At 41.8% G+C, this 17,968-nt stretch overlaps 1 protein-coding gene across 2 annotated transcripts in view; it reads left to right on the top strand.

The window, feature by feature from the left end:
* Positions 1 to 17,968, top strand: part of ttc27 (tetratricopeptide repeat domain 27) — a 97,139-nt gene that overhangs the window by 12,849 nt on the left and 66,322 nt on the right. For both annotated transcript variants that reach the window (XM_061690898.1, XM_061690897.1), the window contains exons 3-7: positions 593 to 722; positions 3,538 to 3,678; positions 7,113 to 7,215; positions 14,182 to 14,340; positions 15,149 to 15,279. In XM_061690898.1, coding sequence (XP_061546882.1) covers positions 593 to 722; positions 3,538 to 3,678; positions 7,113 to 7,215; positions 14,182 to 14,340; positions 15,149 to 15,279 — 664 coding nt within the window. The remainder of the gene's footprint in view (positions 1 to 592; positions 723 to 3,537; positions 3,679 to 7,112; positions 7,216 to 14,181; positions 14,341 to 15,148; positions 15,280 to 17,968) is intronic.

The raw sequence follows: 17,968 nt of genomic DNA, 5'->3' as shown, positions 1-17,968 counted from the left end.
CTTGTGTGATTTGTAAACTATTGTGACTTGAGGAATATTATTGTTATTATTATTATTTTTTATTTTTTATATTTTATTATTATTTTTTATCTTTTATTTCCAAATTTGACTCCAGTTTCCCGTGTATACTGTATGTTGCTTGTAGTTGACGAATGAAACACTCCACAATGACCTGATAAGGTGGGTGTAGAGGTGGAAGTATTTGAGCGTAAAGCTAAGCTGTTTGTTCGCTCCTATTAAGTGTCTCTCTTCCTTTGGTCATGAATTATTAATTCTTAATAAAGACAACTTGACATCGCTCTTCCTCATGCGAGCTCAAAAACGACTCATGAATAAAATTAATATGACACACGTTGCTCCTCCTCTTCGCTCATAATAATTACTTCGGTTCCCTCTCCATCACCCTCTATCATTGTTTGAAGGAAGTAAATAGAAAGGCAGTGAAGCATGTTTCGTGTTCCCAATTTTTAAAACACACTAATTGTCCATAAAGTGAAATGGCAGCTCAATAGGGTATTTTTTAAACCCTGCTTATTTCCTCTGAAAACCATGAAGTAACCTTCACGCTACTAAGGCTGTCTTGTCGTTGCAGCTTCAGAGAACTGGTAGTGATGGTCCTGGCCATCTCTTGCCTCCACATGTTTGTTCAAAGCAACTGGACCGGTCCTTCACTCAACATCCATCTCTCTGACCTGCTGCCCTCGGCCTTCTTCTCCTCTCAGGTATAAAAATATCCCATCTCCACAGGTTTGTCTTTTACCTTCAGCTATTAGCTGGAATAACAAAGCCGTTGTTATTTTTTCCATTCTTCATGGTACGTTTACATAGCATTGCAGAAACAGTCCCAATGCTAATATAATTTAAATGTCCTGTATTTTTGCTATTTATACCTCCTTAGAGTGACTCTCGAACATGGACTTAGGCTAAAAGTGCCAATTTCATTTAAAAAATAAATAAATAAACTTGGTTTTTGAGTGTTCAGAAAAGGCCCCCTCTGATAGTACTTATGTTTGACCCAGTTTTGTATCCGCTTTATCCATACTTGGCTATGACCCCCCTACAATTGGTTGCCTCAGACCTAATTGAGAGAGCACACGTGTTTATTATGTTGACAGCGCTGGCTCGGAGCGGAAAGGCAAGGCAGAGATCTTCGCAAGTGACGTAGTAAAGCTTGAGAAATTCAAATGACCTGATTTCAGGTCTCGGCAGAAGAATTTCTGGAACTCAGGAATGCGTGACGATTTGAATTTATATTTCACGTTTACTGAGGCACCATAGAGCCAGTATTACATCCCAAATACTAGAGCAAGTTGGTTTGACAAAATATGTCCCCGTGAAAAAGTATTCGCCCCCTTCTCAAATTCTTAGATTTTTGGATAGTTTCCCCACTTTAATGTTTAAGATTATTAAACAAATGTAAATATCAGACAAATATAACCCAAGTAAACTTAAAATGCTGTTTTAAACTGTGATTTAATTTATGAAGGCAAAAAAAAAAAAACTTATTCAAAGTCACCTGGCCCTGTGTGAAAAAGTAAAGGGCCCCCTAAACCTAATAACCTGTTGGGACATCCTCAGCAGCAACAACTAAAATCAAGCATTTTGTATAACTGGCAATGAGTCTTACACATCTCTGTGAGGATATTTTGGCCCTCTCTTCCTTGCAGTATTGTTTGAATTCAGCAAAAATTGAGGGTTTTCGAGCATGAACTTTCTAAAGTCATGCCACTGCATTTCAATCGGATTCAAGTCTGGACTTTAACTAGGCCACTCCAACTGGACTTTGACTAGACCACTTCAAAAGTCATTAAGCCATTAAGAAGTTGACTTGCGTCTTTTTGATCATTATCCTGCTGCAGAACCCAAGTACGCTTCAGCTTGAGGTCACAAAGTGATGGCTGAACATTCTCCTTCACGTTTTTCTGTTAAAGAGGAGAATCCATGGTTCAATCAATCACAGCAAGTTGTCCAGGTCCTGAAGGAGTGAAGCACCAGCACACTACCACCACCATGTTTGACTGTTGGTATGATGTTCTTTGCTACATTTACGCCAGCTGTAACGAGACACACACAAGCTCAACTTTCACCTTGTCAGTCCACATAATATTCTCCCAAAAGTCTTTTTTTTCCTCCCAAAAGTAAGACAAGCCTTTATTCTTTTTGGTCAGCAGTGGTTTTTGCCTCTAAACTGGATGCCATTTTTGCCTGGTCTCTTTCTTATTCTTTTGTCATGATCACTGACCTTAACTGAGGCAAAGGAGGCCTGGAGTTCTTTCAAAGTTGTCCTGCGTTCCTTTATGGCCTCATGGATGAGTCATGACTGTTCTCTTGGGGTAATCTTTGTAGGCTGGCCACTCCTCGGAAGGCTTTGTTAGATGTTTTGTCGTGACAGATTCTGCTTAAGTGATTTCTTGATTGAACAGGTCTGGAGTTAATCAGGCTTGGGTGTGAACAATGAAAATTAACTAAAAATTGTGAATATCCACAATAAATTCATGTTTTAACAAGGAGCGTAATTACCTTTACACACAGTGCCAGTGGCAGCATGGTGGACAACTGGTTAGCACATCTACCTCACAGTTGTGAGGACCCAGTCACCTGTGTGGAGTTTGCATGTTCTCCCCGTGCCTGCTTGGGTTTTCTCCAGGTACTCCGGTTTCCTCCCACATCCCAAAAACATGCATGGTAGGTTAATTGAAGACTCTAAATTGCCCGTAGGTGTGAATGTGAGTGTGAATGGTTATTTGTTATGTGCCCTGCGATTGGCTGGCGACCAGTTCCGTGTGTACCCCGCCTCTCGCCCTGAGTCAGCTAGTGTAGACTCCAGTTAGGCCCGCAACCCTAGTGAGGATAAGCGGAACGGAAAATTAATGAATGTATGAACGAACACAGGGCCAGGTAACTTTGAATAGTTTTTTTTTTCCTTAATAAATGAAATCACCATTTAAAAACAGCATTTTAAGTTCACTTGTGTTATATTTTTCAGATAGTTGCATTTGTTTGATGATCTTAAACATTAAATTGGTGATACTATCCAGAAATATAAGAATTTAAGAAGGGGGCCAATACTTTTTCACGGCACTGTCTATCATTTCAAATGTATATTAATAAATTATATACTGTACATGTTTTTAACATTTGTCCAAAGACACCAACCATTAAGAAAACACAATTTTAGCAAGTTTGGCTTCAGACAGTAATGTAATCAAACCGTAGTCATTCTTGGTAGCATAACATACACAGAAGTCAGCTATCCCGTTTTCCGGGTTTGGTCACGTGATGTTTCGCATACAGTGGATTCATTTAATTAATAATATTGATGCGAATGATTTCTTATGGTCATATTTACTGCAAATGGCTTGTTAGTTGTCTTGATGTCGAGCTGAATAAAAATTTAAATGAATTGGCCTGTCCTGTACGTAATGTGCAATTGGAGCAATCTAATTAGATTGGTAAGTGCTATAGCATCATTTCCACACAATTGATCATCTTGTAGTCAAGCTTAATGGGATAATTAAAATGTCATTTCTTTGCCAGCCTCAGTCCATGGTAGAAGCTATCCACTCATGCCTTGTCCTGGATGGTGAGTCTGTGTACAGCCTGGTGGCCAACCCATTCCTGCTCCTTCTGGTGAGGGTTATTCTCACCAAATGCTCTTCCAAGATGGAAAGGCTTCAGGTAAACAATCACTACCGGAAAAAGTTCGGATTAACCAGTGTATGACAATGTTTATTTTGTCAGTTTGTTTAATGGAGTATTAATCAAATGTGAGCCTCATTATCTTACATTTTGACCACACTGGGACCACAGATAGTCAAGACGGGTAGATCCAATGTTCATATGTACGTGAGAAGTAGCTCATCCTCCCCACAAGAACATCCAGCAGGTTAACAGTTAATGACATTGTCTGTCTTCAAGTGAATTTGGAGTAGCACACTGCTCGTCAAAAGGCATGCTTATAATTTTGGAAGAAGTATTTCGATTGCACTTTCTGTCAATTCGATTGCACTTTCTGTCCTTGGTATCCGTTAATACCAAAACTGAAGAAACTGCAAATGACACCTTTTCTCTATGCTCAGCAAGACATAAGTCATTACTAATGCGTGAATGCAAATCAACTGAGTCACGGGGGCAGAAAATAATTGTCATGCTCACTGATGTGTGCACATCAGAGCTGCTAATGTCACAAGTGCAACAGTAATTTTCTGTCAGAGGTGATTCAGTGTTAAAGTGCTCTTTTAATACTAATGGACGTTCAGGGAATTAATTAATACTGCTGGTGTTTGCCAACCATGGGGGGGGAGTACAGTACATGCGTGCTCTCATTCCTTGTCCATTTCAAGCTAAAGTTGGCCTATTTGCTACTTCCCTCTGGCAACGACTCACACCGTGAGTAGCAGAAAAGGAAGCTGTACCAGGTCAGAAGACAAACATCCATGCAAATGGTGACATTGTGAGAGTGTGTGTGAACATTGTTGGCAAGTGTTTATCAGGATATTGATTAGGTGAGATAGACAAATGGTGGATTAATTTTACACTGGCAATGATACAGGACCTCCCTGACACATGACAAAGCTTTTACATGCTTATCTTACACTCTATTTTTTGCCAAACGAGGTGACTGTATAATTGTTACTAAAAGTATTTTTTTTTTTCCAGGATTCAGCTAATGGAAATGTAATTAAGAGCCAGGGTTGTTTGGTTATGCTCACTTTTTTATTTATTTTTTTCTTAAAACCCTTGCAGTTATAGTTTTTCTCTTGTTTGCTTTCTGGTGCCCTGTTTTTATACTCTTTGTTCACAGGGCATGGTTTCTGCAACGCTGTATTTTTTAAAAGATTTGGACAGTTCTTGACAGTGTGACTAAAATAACACGAATTAAAAAAACTAGGGTAGGTGTCTTGCCTTAATGCATTGTATTTGATTTGACCTAAAGATTGAATTTCTTGCCAGTTGTTAAATATTCAATCTTATGTTTGACACATTGATTCTATTTTGACACTGAAAATTGTGAAAAGACCCCTATAAACAGCAAAATCCACAGGAAAGACTGGACAATGAATGGATGAAAAAAAAAATCAGCAAATTAAGTGAAATCAGGCTTCAAAATGGTCAATAATTGAGACATTCTTTCAGATTCCAGATGGTGTGAGCGTGTCACTAAGAGCTCTGAAAATCCCGCCTCCCCCAGGCCTTTCAGCTGTCAATCAAATACATAGTCTACTTCCTTCTCTCACGGCTCCGAAGCAGAATTTCCGGTGACGGAGAAAGCACACGCTTTCACAGGTTGTCATTAAATTGCTTCACTTTGGTTCAATTGTCTCAGTTGGGTTCAATATGTGGAAAACTTCAGACTTGACAACTGGCCAGAAGACCATCATTGATACCTTCCATAGGTAAGCCACAAAGGTTCTTAGCTGAGGAGGCTGGCTGTTCACAAAGTGCTGTGTCCAAGCATATCAATGGAAAGTCTCGTGGAAGGACAAAATGTGGCAGGAGAAGATGCGCCAGCAAAAGAGATGGCCGTGGGCTTCAGCGGATTATCAAACAGAGAAGATTCAAGAATCTAGCAGAGATCCAGAAAGAGTGAAATGAGGCGGGAGTCCACATTCAGACGCAACCGGGAGATGGGCTGCAACTGTCGGCTTCCTCGGGTCAAGCCACTTCTGAGCCTGAGCCAACGTAAAAAGCGTCTCAACTGGGCCAAGGAGAAGGATTGGACTGTTGGCCAGTGGTCCAAAGTCCTCGTTTCAGATGAAAGAAATGTGTGCCTTTCATTCGGGATTCAAGGTCCAAGGGTTTGGAGGAAGACGGGTGAAGAACAGAACCCAAGCTGCTTGAGGTCCAGTGTGAAATATCCACAGTCAGTCATGATTTGGGGTGCATTGTCCAATGCAGGTGTTGGTAAACTCTGCTTTCTTAAATCCAAGGTCACTGCAACAGTCTATCAGAATGTTTTAGAGGACTTCATGATTACTTCTTCTTAGGATATGTATGGAGATGCAGATTTCATCTTCCAGCAGGCCCTGGCCCCTGCCCATACTGCTAGAAGCACTAAAACCTGGTTTGAGCCCATGCCATCACAGTGCTTGACTGGCCAGCTAACTCGCCGGATCTAAATCCCATTGATAATCTATGGGGCGTTATCAAGAGGAAAATGAGGGGCACCTGACCCAAAAACAGAACTGACAGCAAGCATCAAGGAAATCTGGGCATCTATAACATCCAGGCAATGCCACAGGCTGTTTGCCTCAATGCCACGGCGCATCGATGCAGTGATTAAAGCAAAGGGATTCCCAACCAAGTATTGAAGATTGACCTATCGTTTTGAAAGTACCATATTTTGATTGATTTTAACAATGTTTATTTTTTTTCTACAAAAACTGAGAAGTATAAATGGTGATTTCGTCACATTCAATTTTTTTGAATTCCTGATTTTTTGGGTTTTATGAGCTGGAAACCCAAATTGTTTAAACACAAACAAATACTTGAAATTTTTTAACTTGTGGGCCCTGAATCTATAATCTATGAAAGTGTAACTTTTTGAATGGAATTATGGAAATAAATAAACTTTTCCATGAAAAACTATTTTTTTTGGAAAGGGTCTGTATGTGTTTGGGGGGTTACGCTATATCTTTTATTTTAAAGCAGGTATCACCAGTAATCTTGTAGAAAACATTGGCGACTGCTGGCCAATTATTAAAAACAACTTGCTGCTATTATCGCTTGTTCTATTCAAGTAAATAAATGTCACCATGGCTTGACCATTATGTATTGTCTCGTTCTCAGTGAATCAATGCTGTTTTTTGTTTTAGTTTTTTTTAACTGTGAATGAATGGGGGGAAAAAAGACATGTTCCAGACTTTTGCAAGGAATTTTTATTTATTTATTATTATTATTATTTTTTTTTAAAGAAATAGAAACCACACACACACACAGCTATTGGTAAGAATTTTCGGTCGAAATGTTAACATCAGATTAGATGATGTTAATACATAATAAAGGGGGGAAAAAATTAACAAACATATATTCCATTGTCACAAAAAGTCCTATACACAGAAATAGATCATGTATTATGCATTCTGAATATTATTTTCTTAAAATATTTACAGCTACTCCCCTGGTGGACTCTACGCTATGTCAACATCCACCAGCAAATTCTGGAGGAGTGTTCTCAGCAGCTCCTCAATTTGGGACTCATGAGCATGGAAAAAGGTCTGCATTTCATAATATATGTTACACTGGGTGGATGTCATGAATAGTGGAATCAGAGCTGGGTGCTCAAACGTTCAAACTGTTTAAATCTATTGCATGATAATTACATAAATGCAGGGATCTCGTTTGATGTGCGTCCCGCGTCGTAGATGCACAAAAATTAGTAGTGACCCATAAATATGATCAATCTGCGTCTTCGGACATGTGGGTGAGTGTTCTGACGTGGTGCTGGAAATCCGGAGTATGAATTTTTTTGGGACAAGACAGCACTCTGGAGTATGACTAATTTGGTCGCATATGCGCCCTAATTTCTGAATTATTTTTCTTTTCCTTTCGGCTTTGTCCCGTGAAGTGTTGCCACAGCCTGTCATCCTTTTCCATGTAAGCCTATCTCATGCATCCTCCTCTCTAACACCAACTACCCTCATGTCTTCCCTCACAACATCCATCAACCTTCTCTTTGGTCTTTCTCTTGCCTGGCAGCTCCATTCTCATCACCCTTCTACCAATATACTCACTCTCTATCCTTAATCACCCAAACCTGCTGCACATCCTTCCCATCTCTATCCCTCTGTCTGGCCAATCTATAAAGATCATTTTTCTCCTTCTTTAGTGTCCAACCTGGTATACCTTTGCCGTCACCTACCTTTGCCCTAAGTCGCATCTCAATGTATTCCTTTCTCCTCTCCTCGGTCCTTTCCCTGTCCCACTTCTTCTTAGCTAACCTCTTTCCTTCTATGATTTCCTGTACTTTGAGGTTCCACCACCAAGTCTCCTCTCCTTTCCTGCCAGAGGATACACCAAGTACTCTCCTGCCTGTCTCTCTGATCACCTTGGCTGGAGTGGTCGTCTTCTGGAAGCTCCTCCTGTCCACCGAGATCCTGTCTCAGCTCTTCCCGAAAAGCCGCACAACACTCTTCCTTTCTTAGGTTCCACCACATTGTTCTCTGCTCTTCCTTTGTCTTCTTAATCTTCCTCCCCACCACCAGAGTCATCTTACACACCACCATCCTAAACTGTCTAGCCACACTCTCCCCTACCACTACTTTACAGTCAGTAACCTCCTTCAGATTACATCGTCTGCACAAGATGTAATCCAACTGTGTGCTTCTACCTCGGCTCTTGTCGGTCACCCTTCGTCACCCCTGTTTCCTTCACCAACATGTCCATTGCAATCTGCACCAATTACGACTCTCTCTCTTTGCCTGGGATGCTCAGAACTACTTCGTCGGGCTCCTTCCAGAATACAATATATAAACCTTTCTCCTAATCGTCATGTCTTTCATAGTCCCGACATTCAAAGCCCCCACATTCAATTCTCGGCTCTGTGCTTTCCTCTTCTCTTTCTGCGTAAGAACCCGCTTTCCACCTCTCCGTCTTCGACCCACAGTAGCTGCATTTCCACCGGCGCCCTGCAGGTTAACGGTCCAGAGGGTGGACGTTGTTAACCCGGGCCACGACCGATCCGGTATGGAATTCTTTATATGAACGCTCATATTTTTTTGGCAAAGTTTTAAACTGGATGCCCTGCCTGACGCAACCCTCTGCATTTATCCGGGGTTGGGACCGACCTACAGTTTTCACTGGTGTGTGCCCACCATAGGGCTGTATTGCCCTAATTTCTGGTGTCCAGTCATTACAGGTGGAAAAACTGGCAGACTCACCAATGAGAAGGAGGCATTGTGGAGTCACTCAAGTTCCTCCTTTTCCCCCCATTTTAAGATCTCTGCTACCATTTAATGGAATAACTTGTCTTTGCCCATCTTCGCCCAAGTAGATTCCGGAGCAGATGATAATCTGATTGAGCACCAACTGGTGAATCAATTGGGAATTAATCTGCAAACTCTAAACCACTCCAAAGAAGTCCACTGCTCTCAATGGGCAGCTGATTTCTCGTGTCAAAGAAGCAACCGTCCCTGTTCCTCTCCCACTATCAGATAACCAGCAAGAAATGATTAGTTTTCATGTTTTTGATCGCCTGCAAGTTCCGATTGTGCTTGGCTTGACTTGGCTGAAGACCCACAACCATCGACTGGACAGTGCCAAAGATAACCTCCTGTAGCAATTTTAGTAATGCGAACTGCTGGGACTCCTAGTGGTCAGAGTCAAAGTGATTAGCCTGATTTGTCTTGTGTTCCCGTAATTTACAATGACTTAGCTCAAGTATTCAGTAAACACCAGGCCGCGTCTCTGCCCCCGCACAGACCATACGATTGTGCTATAGAGCACCACTTCCCAGCAGGGAACCACTTCTCTTTAACATCTCACGTCCTGAGCGGGAGGCCATGGAAACTAATATCAGCGAGTCACTGGCGGCAGGTATAATTTGTCCTTCCTCTTCACCAGTGGGAGCAGGTTTTTTCTTTGTGGACAAAAAGGACAAGACCCTCCGTCCGTGTGTTGATTATTGTGGTCTTAACAAAATCACCATAAAGAACAGGTACCCTTTGCCCTTGATTGATTCCGCCTTTCCCCCCCCACCTTCACGGTGCAACAATCTTTTCCAAACTCGACCTGCGGCAGGCATACCATCTTTTCCGCATTCGGGAGGGGGATGAGTGGAAGACGACATTCAACCCTCATTGAGGGCACTACAAATACCTCATCATGCCATTCGGCTAGACCAACGCTCTTGCTGTCTTCCAAGCCTAAATCAATGATGTCCAGCGTGACATGATTGGCATTGTTTGTGTACATTGATGACATCTTGATCTTCTCCAGTTCCAGCGCAGGTCACAAACAACATGTTCGTCAGGTTCTCCAGCGGCTTCTCAAGAACAAGCTCTTTGTGAAGGCGGAAAAATTTGACTTCCATGTTCCAAGGACCAGTTCCTGGGCTACGTCATCGCCGAGGGGCAGCTCCAGATGGACTCAGCCATGGTAGTCGCGGTCCTTGAATGGCCAAAATCTTCGACACGGAAGGAGGTGTGACGCTTCCTTGGCTTTGCCAATGTTTATAGACGGTACATTCGAAACTACAGTCGAGTTGCAGCCCCCCTCACCGCTGGTCAGACGGAGCTGACCCAGCTTTTTGTCAACTAAAGAGACTGTTTTCCTATGCTCCTGTCCTGGTCCACCCAGACCCACATAGACAATTTATTGTTGCTGTTGAGGCATCGGGGGGAGGAATTGGTGCGGTGCTGTCCCAGTGATCCCCAGAGGATGGTAAGGTACACCCCTGTGCCTTCTTTTCTCGTAGACTCGCTTGAGGCGGAGAGGAAATATGGAATTGGACACAGGGAACTCTTAGCGATGAAGATGGCATTGGAGGAATAGCGGCATTTTCTTGAAGGAGCAGAACAGCCATTCATTGTGTGGACCGATCACAAGAATTTGGAATACATTCGCTCTGCTAAGAGACTGAGCGCCCGTCAAGCCAGATGGGCACTGTTTATTGATCAATTCACTTTCACCTTGTCCTATCGCCAAGGTGCCCAAAATGCTAAGCCTGACGCTCTGTCCCACCAGTTCGTTACAGAGAGCTCCAAAACCGATCCTGGTCCCATCTTGCCTTCCGGTTGTTTTGTGGCCTCGCTTAAATTTGAGATTGAGATCCCTGGAACTCTTTGTTTGTCCTTGATTCTGTCCGCTCTCAGCTGCGGCAGTGGGCCCACTCCTCACGTTTTACCTGTCACCCTTGAATCCGCAGAACGTTGGCCTTCATCTGTCAATGGAGGACGACACTCTGTCTTTTGTGTCGGCATGTAGGGTATGCGCTCAGAATAAAACAGTCTCTAAACCAAGCTCTGGTCTGCTTCGTCCAGTACCTGTTTCCAGGCGTCCTTGTTCACACATCGCCCTAGACTTTGTTACCTGACTCCCCCTGTCAAAGGGAAACACCGTCGTTCTCACTGTGGTGGCATGTTCTCAAGGCCAGCCCACTTTATCGCACTTCCCAAGCTCCCGTTGGCCAAAGAGACCGCCAACCTCTTGGTCCAGCACGTTTTTCGCTTGCACGGCATTCCTCCTGACATCTTTTCCGATAGAGGCCCCAAGTTCAACTCACAGGTTTGGAAAGCATTTTGTACAGCTCTCTGCATTGGTGTTAGTTTCTCGTCTGGTTACCATCCTCAGACCAATGGACATTGTGAGCGGAGCCACCTTGCCTGGGTTGAGTATGCCCATAATTCCCTGCTGAGCTCCTCCTTCGGGATGTCCCCCTTCAACTGCTCCATGGGCTATCAACCCCCACTCTTTCCTTCACAGGAGAGTGAGCTTGCTGTCCCTTCTGTGCAGGAATACGTTCGCCAGTGTTCCAAGATCTGGAAACAAGCCCGACACAAGCCAACCGTCGCCCCATTCTTGCACCTGCCTAGACTGTTGGTCAGATAGTTTGGCTCAACTCCAGGACTCTACCACTCAGGATAGAATCAAATAAACTGTCTACCCGCTTCATTGGTCCATTTGAGATTGAGGCTCTGGTGAACCCTTGTGCTGTGCACCTCAAGCCCCCGGCCACTCTATGCGTCCATCCCACCTTCCATGTCTCGCAGATTAAGCCAGTTTCTTCAAGCCCTCTATGCCCCGATGGCACCCCCTCCTCCTACCCGGATGATTGATGGGCATTCTGCTTTCTTGGTGAACAAGCTCCTGGATGTGTGGCGCCGTGGGCGTGGCCTCAAGTACTTGGTCGACTGGGAGGTCTTTGGCCCAGAGGAGCGGAGCTGGATCTCTGCCTGGCAGGTTTTCTGCAAGGCACTGATCCTGACACACGTCGTGCGCCAGGTGGCGCACGACGTGTGTCAGGTCTGCTGTCTCAGCATCCTGAGCTCTGCCCCAGAGTGTGTGTGTGTGTGTGTGTGTCTGTCTGTGTGCGTGTGTGTGTGATTTCTTGCAGGTGTGGTGCATTGGAGTTACTCAGCAGCAGTTTTCCATCCCCAATTAGCTGCCCTATTTAAGATAGCACTGGACTCCACCCCACTGCCAGATTATCTACCACCTACTTCGAGTTTGTAATCTAGCAATTCTGAACCTTTAGACTTTTGAGAATTGTTCAAATCCTTTCTTACTCTTGACCCAGCCTGCCACCTGCCTCTGTTCCCTGCAAGCATGCGTTTATCTCCTGCCACTCGCTGACCACCAGACTTGTTTCCTGCAAGCCAGCTCATCTCCAGTACCTGCCTACCCGGACACAGCCCACAAAACCTCCTCACCTGTCAGCAGTTGTCTGCTTCTGACCTAGTGATTGCCCAATAAACATTCATTCTTGACCCGTTCATTTTCTCGCCTCTGCATTTGGGTCAAACTCATTACAGGAACCCTGGCAGCACTTCTCGCATTCTATTAAAGGAAAAAAAAAATCATATTAAATGTATTGCCATTGCCCACTGCAGACACAAAATGTGTGCAACACAAAGTTGACATCGAAATGAGTTGAATTTCCCCTTGAGGGACTATAATGAGGATAATCAATTAAGAATTGAAAAAATTTAAGGCCCATCCCTAAAGCATTTGACCCCCACTCTCCCTTTCTTAAACAACTCTGAAAATAGGTTCTACACACGTGGATAAAGTTATTGATACCCCTCTGTTAATGAAAGAAAAACCCACACTGGTAAAAAAACAAAACAAAAATAAGTAATAACGAATAAAAAGTAATCATTTAGAAAATAATCAAAATTAGCCAATGAAAATCAGATATTGCTCTTGAATGGCGATTGAACAGTATTATTTAAAAAAAAAAAAAACTCATGAAACGGGCCTCTAAAAAAATATGATACCCTTAATATTTTGTTGTTAAAACTTTCCAGCCAATCATTGCAATCAAATGATATAACTTTCTTTGAGACTTCTGCACCGCTCAGCAGGTGTTTTGGCCCTCTCTTCATGAACAAAGTGCTCCAGTTGTCTCAGGTTTGAAGGGTGTTTTCTCCAGACAGTTTGTTTCAGCTGCTTCCACAGATGTTCTATAGGATTTATGTCAGGACTCCTAGAAGGCCAACATTGGACTAGTCTGAGCCCAATGTTTTGCTGTTAGCCATTCTTGGATGTTTTTAACTCTGTGTTTTGGGTCATAATGGTGTTGCAAGACCCATGACCTGCCAATGAGATCAAGCTTTCTGGCACTGGGCAGCACATTCTCTCTAAAATACCTTGATAATCTTGAGATTTCATTGTACCCTGAACAGATTCAGGACACCCTGTGCCAGATTAAACAAAGCAGGCCCAGAACATAACAGAACCTCCTCCATGTTTCACAGTAGGGACAGTGTTCTTTTTTTGGTATGCTTCATTTTTGCGTCTATGAACATAGAGCTGATGTGCAATCTTTTTTTTTTTTTTTTTAATATATATATATATATATATATACACGATTTCAACACTGGCGTCCTCCTTGGTCGTCTCCGATGAAGTCCGCTTTGGCTCAAACGACGACGGATGATGCGATCTGATACTAATGCACCTTGACCTTGGAGTTCACCTTTAATTTCTTTGAAGTTTGTTCTGGGCTCTTTTGTTGCCAATTGTATTATCCATCTTGTCAATTTGTTATCAGTTTTCCTCCATTTTTTTCCCACCTTTTTTTCCCAGGGAGGTTGGCTACAATCCCGTAGATTTGTAAATCAATGGAACATCAAGATGCTTGGTCTTATAGCCTTTACTTTAACATGCTTGTCTATAATTTTCTTTCTAATCTCCTGAGACAACTCTCTCCTTTGCTTCCTCTGGTCCATCTTTAATGTGGTACACACCATATGACCAAACAGCACAGTGGTTACTTGTCACCCTTTAAATAGGCCAAGTGACTGATTACAAGTTCTAAGACGCCTGTGACACTAATTGAGAGGACACACATTGCTTGAACATTTCCCTATGGTCAAATTATTTTCAATTTCCAGGGATACAATAATTTTTGTCAAGGCCTGTTAAATTTGTTTGTTTTTTAAAATAATTTTCCCATCAGGAAAACTGTGAACACGGATTTTTGGTCGTAATGAAGAAATTTTTCCTCTTTTTGCTCCACAGTGCTAAAATGCGAGTCTCTGTTCTCTGAGCAGAGAAACCTGGCAATCCAGTTCCACTTGGAGTGTGTGTACTGTAGTCTGACCTACTACGAATACAAGAGTGCCAAGGACCACATAAAAAAAGCCAAGGAGCTGTCAATGCTTGATATCAACATGACTGGTATGATGTTTATAAATACTTTATTTTCTTGTTCCTTTCATCACAACAGATCTTTAAAAAAAACAAACAAAAAAAAACCCACCAAGATCACCTGGGATTAGTATTTGGTTCTGTAAATTTTGGTTTTTAATGCTCTAAAAGTCAGAGTTCTCAATTGATTTGGTAGAGATTATTTTTCTCTATAGAGAAACTTTACTTGCATTGAATTATTTGTTTACGGAGTAGTGTGTGACTATAGTGGGATACGGTTACAATTAACCCTTAACTCCATGTGAGAACTCAGTACGCCCTTGCACGTTCCATACCGAAAAATCTGTATACCAATACATGTCCTGTTATACCCCTAACACATACAGTGTATATGAAGTGCCGGTAGTTATGTAGATATAGACAGATAAAACATGATTTTAACATATTGTAGATCTACTGTGCACTGTCACATTGTGGGGAAAGAGATTAGTGTTTGAAAAAACCTTGACAGTTAGGAAAATTAATTCACAGAATTATAATTTTTTTGTCATTTCAGTACTGTTTTCAGGGATATTGTGGTCCAGACATGATTTAATTGAAACAGTAATGTGTGTGACTCTGTATTTGCTATTTAGGAGGATCGTTCGATCATGGCAGAGGAAACACATACAGACACACACACAACAAAGCCACCAGTGTATTGTTTTCCCTCAAGTTAACCTCATTTTTGTAACCCGATACGACTATGTATTCCTGTTTATTTTTTTCTGAATCTACAGTTTTGAACTTATTAAACCAAATGAGAAACAGCGAATATGTTTATTTTTGGTCAATTAAGGTGCCATGGGAAAACGTACTTATTTCCAGCAAAAGTACTTGGCTCAGCTCATCCTTGAGGTCAAGAGAAAGCAGGATCAGGATCGATCTGTTGCGAGTCCCTCACCAACACTGCACACTTTACTGCCCAAGGTATGAGATACTACTACTACTATGTTAGTACTTGACGCTCTGGTTTATGGTGAAATATTTCTACTTTGTTCAGTAAAGTCATGTTTTCTTCTGTCTTGAACTTTACTTTTAACATATTAACTGAGGACTGTAAAATCTGACATGGAGGTCTTTGGTTTATTGCTGTTTGAAATTTACACTTCATATCAGACCTTGGGGTGATCATACTGGGACGTCCACCCCTGGGAAGAGTGACAACACTCATGAATGTTTTCCACTTATGAATAATTCTTCTCACTTTAGAATAAGAACACTCCAAATTGTTCTGGAAATAATGGCAAGATCTAATATGTCGTCATGTGTTATTGTTGAACTGAGGTTGTATTTACCCAATTCTAAGACCTGAGGAGGACCTGAGGAGGACCAGATGTTTTTAAATCCTGATATGAATAACTGTAGTACTTTCTTTCACTGGACTGTAGTAACTGACTTGAATTACCCAGGTATGCTTTAGTAAAAGTAACTAAACATCATTATTCCTGGTTAAAAAGATGTAAAGAGGAGGTATGGCGAAGGAATGGCCCGAAACATGCCACATATGTCAAACATGAAGACTGCAGTTGTATTGGCATGTAAAAATGCACATGAAATACAGTCACTGTCGGTGTTAATTGATAATGTGACTGGTAGAAGTAGCAGTGTATAGTGTTTGTTAGTTAATTATCACATTCAACCAATTGCTGCAAAACTGACACAGGTGTGCTATGGATGGAAGCCCCAAAAGGTACAGCCAAAGCCACCAAACTTTGAGACAAATTAGATGGCCAAATCAGCCAGTTTTAATGTCAATCTACCAGTGTTACTGAAGCTCAAACTCAAGTGTAGAAAGTCAAAGAAAAAAATTAAAGGCCACAGCAGTGATGGTCCGTATCTCAAAAGAGAAACTAAAATTTTGGTGATGTCCACGTTTCGACCTCAGACAAAAATAGTTACTGAAGTATCCATTTTCCGAACCACTTATCCTCACTAGGGTGGCGGGCGTGCTGGAGTCTATCCCAGCTGACTCTGGGTGAGAGGCAGGTTACACCCTGAACTGGCCGCCAGCCAATCACAGGACACACAAACAAACAAGCAGTCGTACCTCACATTCACACCTACGTGCAATTTAGAGTCTTCAATCAACCTACGATGCATGTTTTTGGGATGTGGGAGGAAAACGGTGTACCCGGAGAAAACGGAGAGAACATGCAAACTCCACACAGGCGAGGGAGAATTTAAAACCGGGTCCTTAGAACTGTGAGGCAGGTGTGTTAACCAGTCGCTCACCGTGCCCCCGGTAACTCAAGTATATTACAGTAATATGATTGCTAGTTTGTCCAATGGCTTTTCAGCCTTTGATTGAAATTACTTTTAACAAATGTCAATGTAATTATTCAAATTAGACATTTTACACTTCACATTCAGCCTTCTCGTAAAACCATTTGGTTTACAAGAGGTTTGACAGTCCACAAAGACTGAGTCTTCCAAAAAGATATTACTCCATGAAGATTTAAAGTGCACTTCAAAGATAAGCACACTTTAGATGTGCATGTTTTACCAATACTGTAATCCGGAAAATCCACACTGCCACTCATATCATTTGTATCTCTCATCTGTCATCAATCTGCTTGCTCTGCTCAATGCATTTGTTACTCTCTGACCTCCCACAGCTTTTAGGATTTTCTGATTCATCTCCTTATGTGCCGTGCTCTCAAGAATACAAAAGACAATTGTAGCATTTTCTACACAACTCACACACACACACAACCAACAGTCGTAATTGCATAAATGTGCCAAATTACAATTAGCCTTTTTATTACACAGGCTGCTTATGAAAAGTAAAGTAGCTGTGGTTATGATTAAAAAATATATATTTTTGTGTTGGAACAGATGCCTTGAAAGCTGCATTTTCACAGAATGCTAACAATAATCTTGTTGTACAATGGAATTGGTCAAGGTGAAGGGTATATTGCAAATAATGTGCAGGACTATATGTCGAGTCTCGATATCTAGCTATCAGATGTGTACTGCATTTTTTACCTAGTGATAAAATGGCAGAAATCTTAGGGCATGTAACTTCCCTCTGTTTACTTCCGTGGTATTTTTTGTTAGTGTGTATGCTCAGACCACTGATGTCCTCATGACTGGGAGAGGGGGTAAATGGGCTTAATCAAGGCAGTCATTAGCCAGAATTCTCTGGATTCTCAATTCAAACAGAAAGAAAACAACTCGGCCGAAGTTTAATTTCCAATTAGTAAACCTTTCAGGATGGATACAGTCGAACTTGTGACATAAAATTGGTGTGTTATATACATATCGACAAAATTATTTAGAACGCTGAATAGTACATCGAGAGCAACTAAAGAAAATATCAAGTTTGATCAGAGGGCCTGCTTCACAATCTCTTATCTAACATGCCTTTATGGAGCTTACTTTGTGCAGTGCAGCAAAGTTCCGATGGGACAGAAAAAAAACTCCTCACAGGTGTTCTCTCTAACTCATTGATTAACAGTGATGAAAAGATTATTAACATACATGCCAAAACAAACAATGTAAAATATGATCCCATATTAATGTTGGTTCTCAGTCATCCAGATCAGGGTAAAGTTGCACTCAAAATTTGTGAACTACATGGGAGCGTTATTGTGTAAAATAAAGCCCGTAAGATTAT

This window comes from Phycodurus eques, chromosome 11 (assembly GCF_024500275.1).
Source record: "Phycodurus eques isolate BA_2022a chromosome 11, UOR_Pequ_1.1, whole genome shotgun sequence".
NCBI lineage: Eukaryota > Metazoa > Chordata > Actinopteri > Syngnathiformes > Syngnathidae > Phycodurus > Phycodurus eques.
The sequence above is the reverse complement of the archived record's forward strand: the minus strand, read 5'-3'. Positions and strand labels throughout refer to the sequence as shown.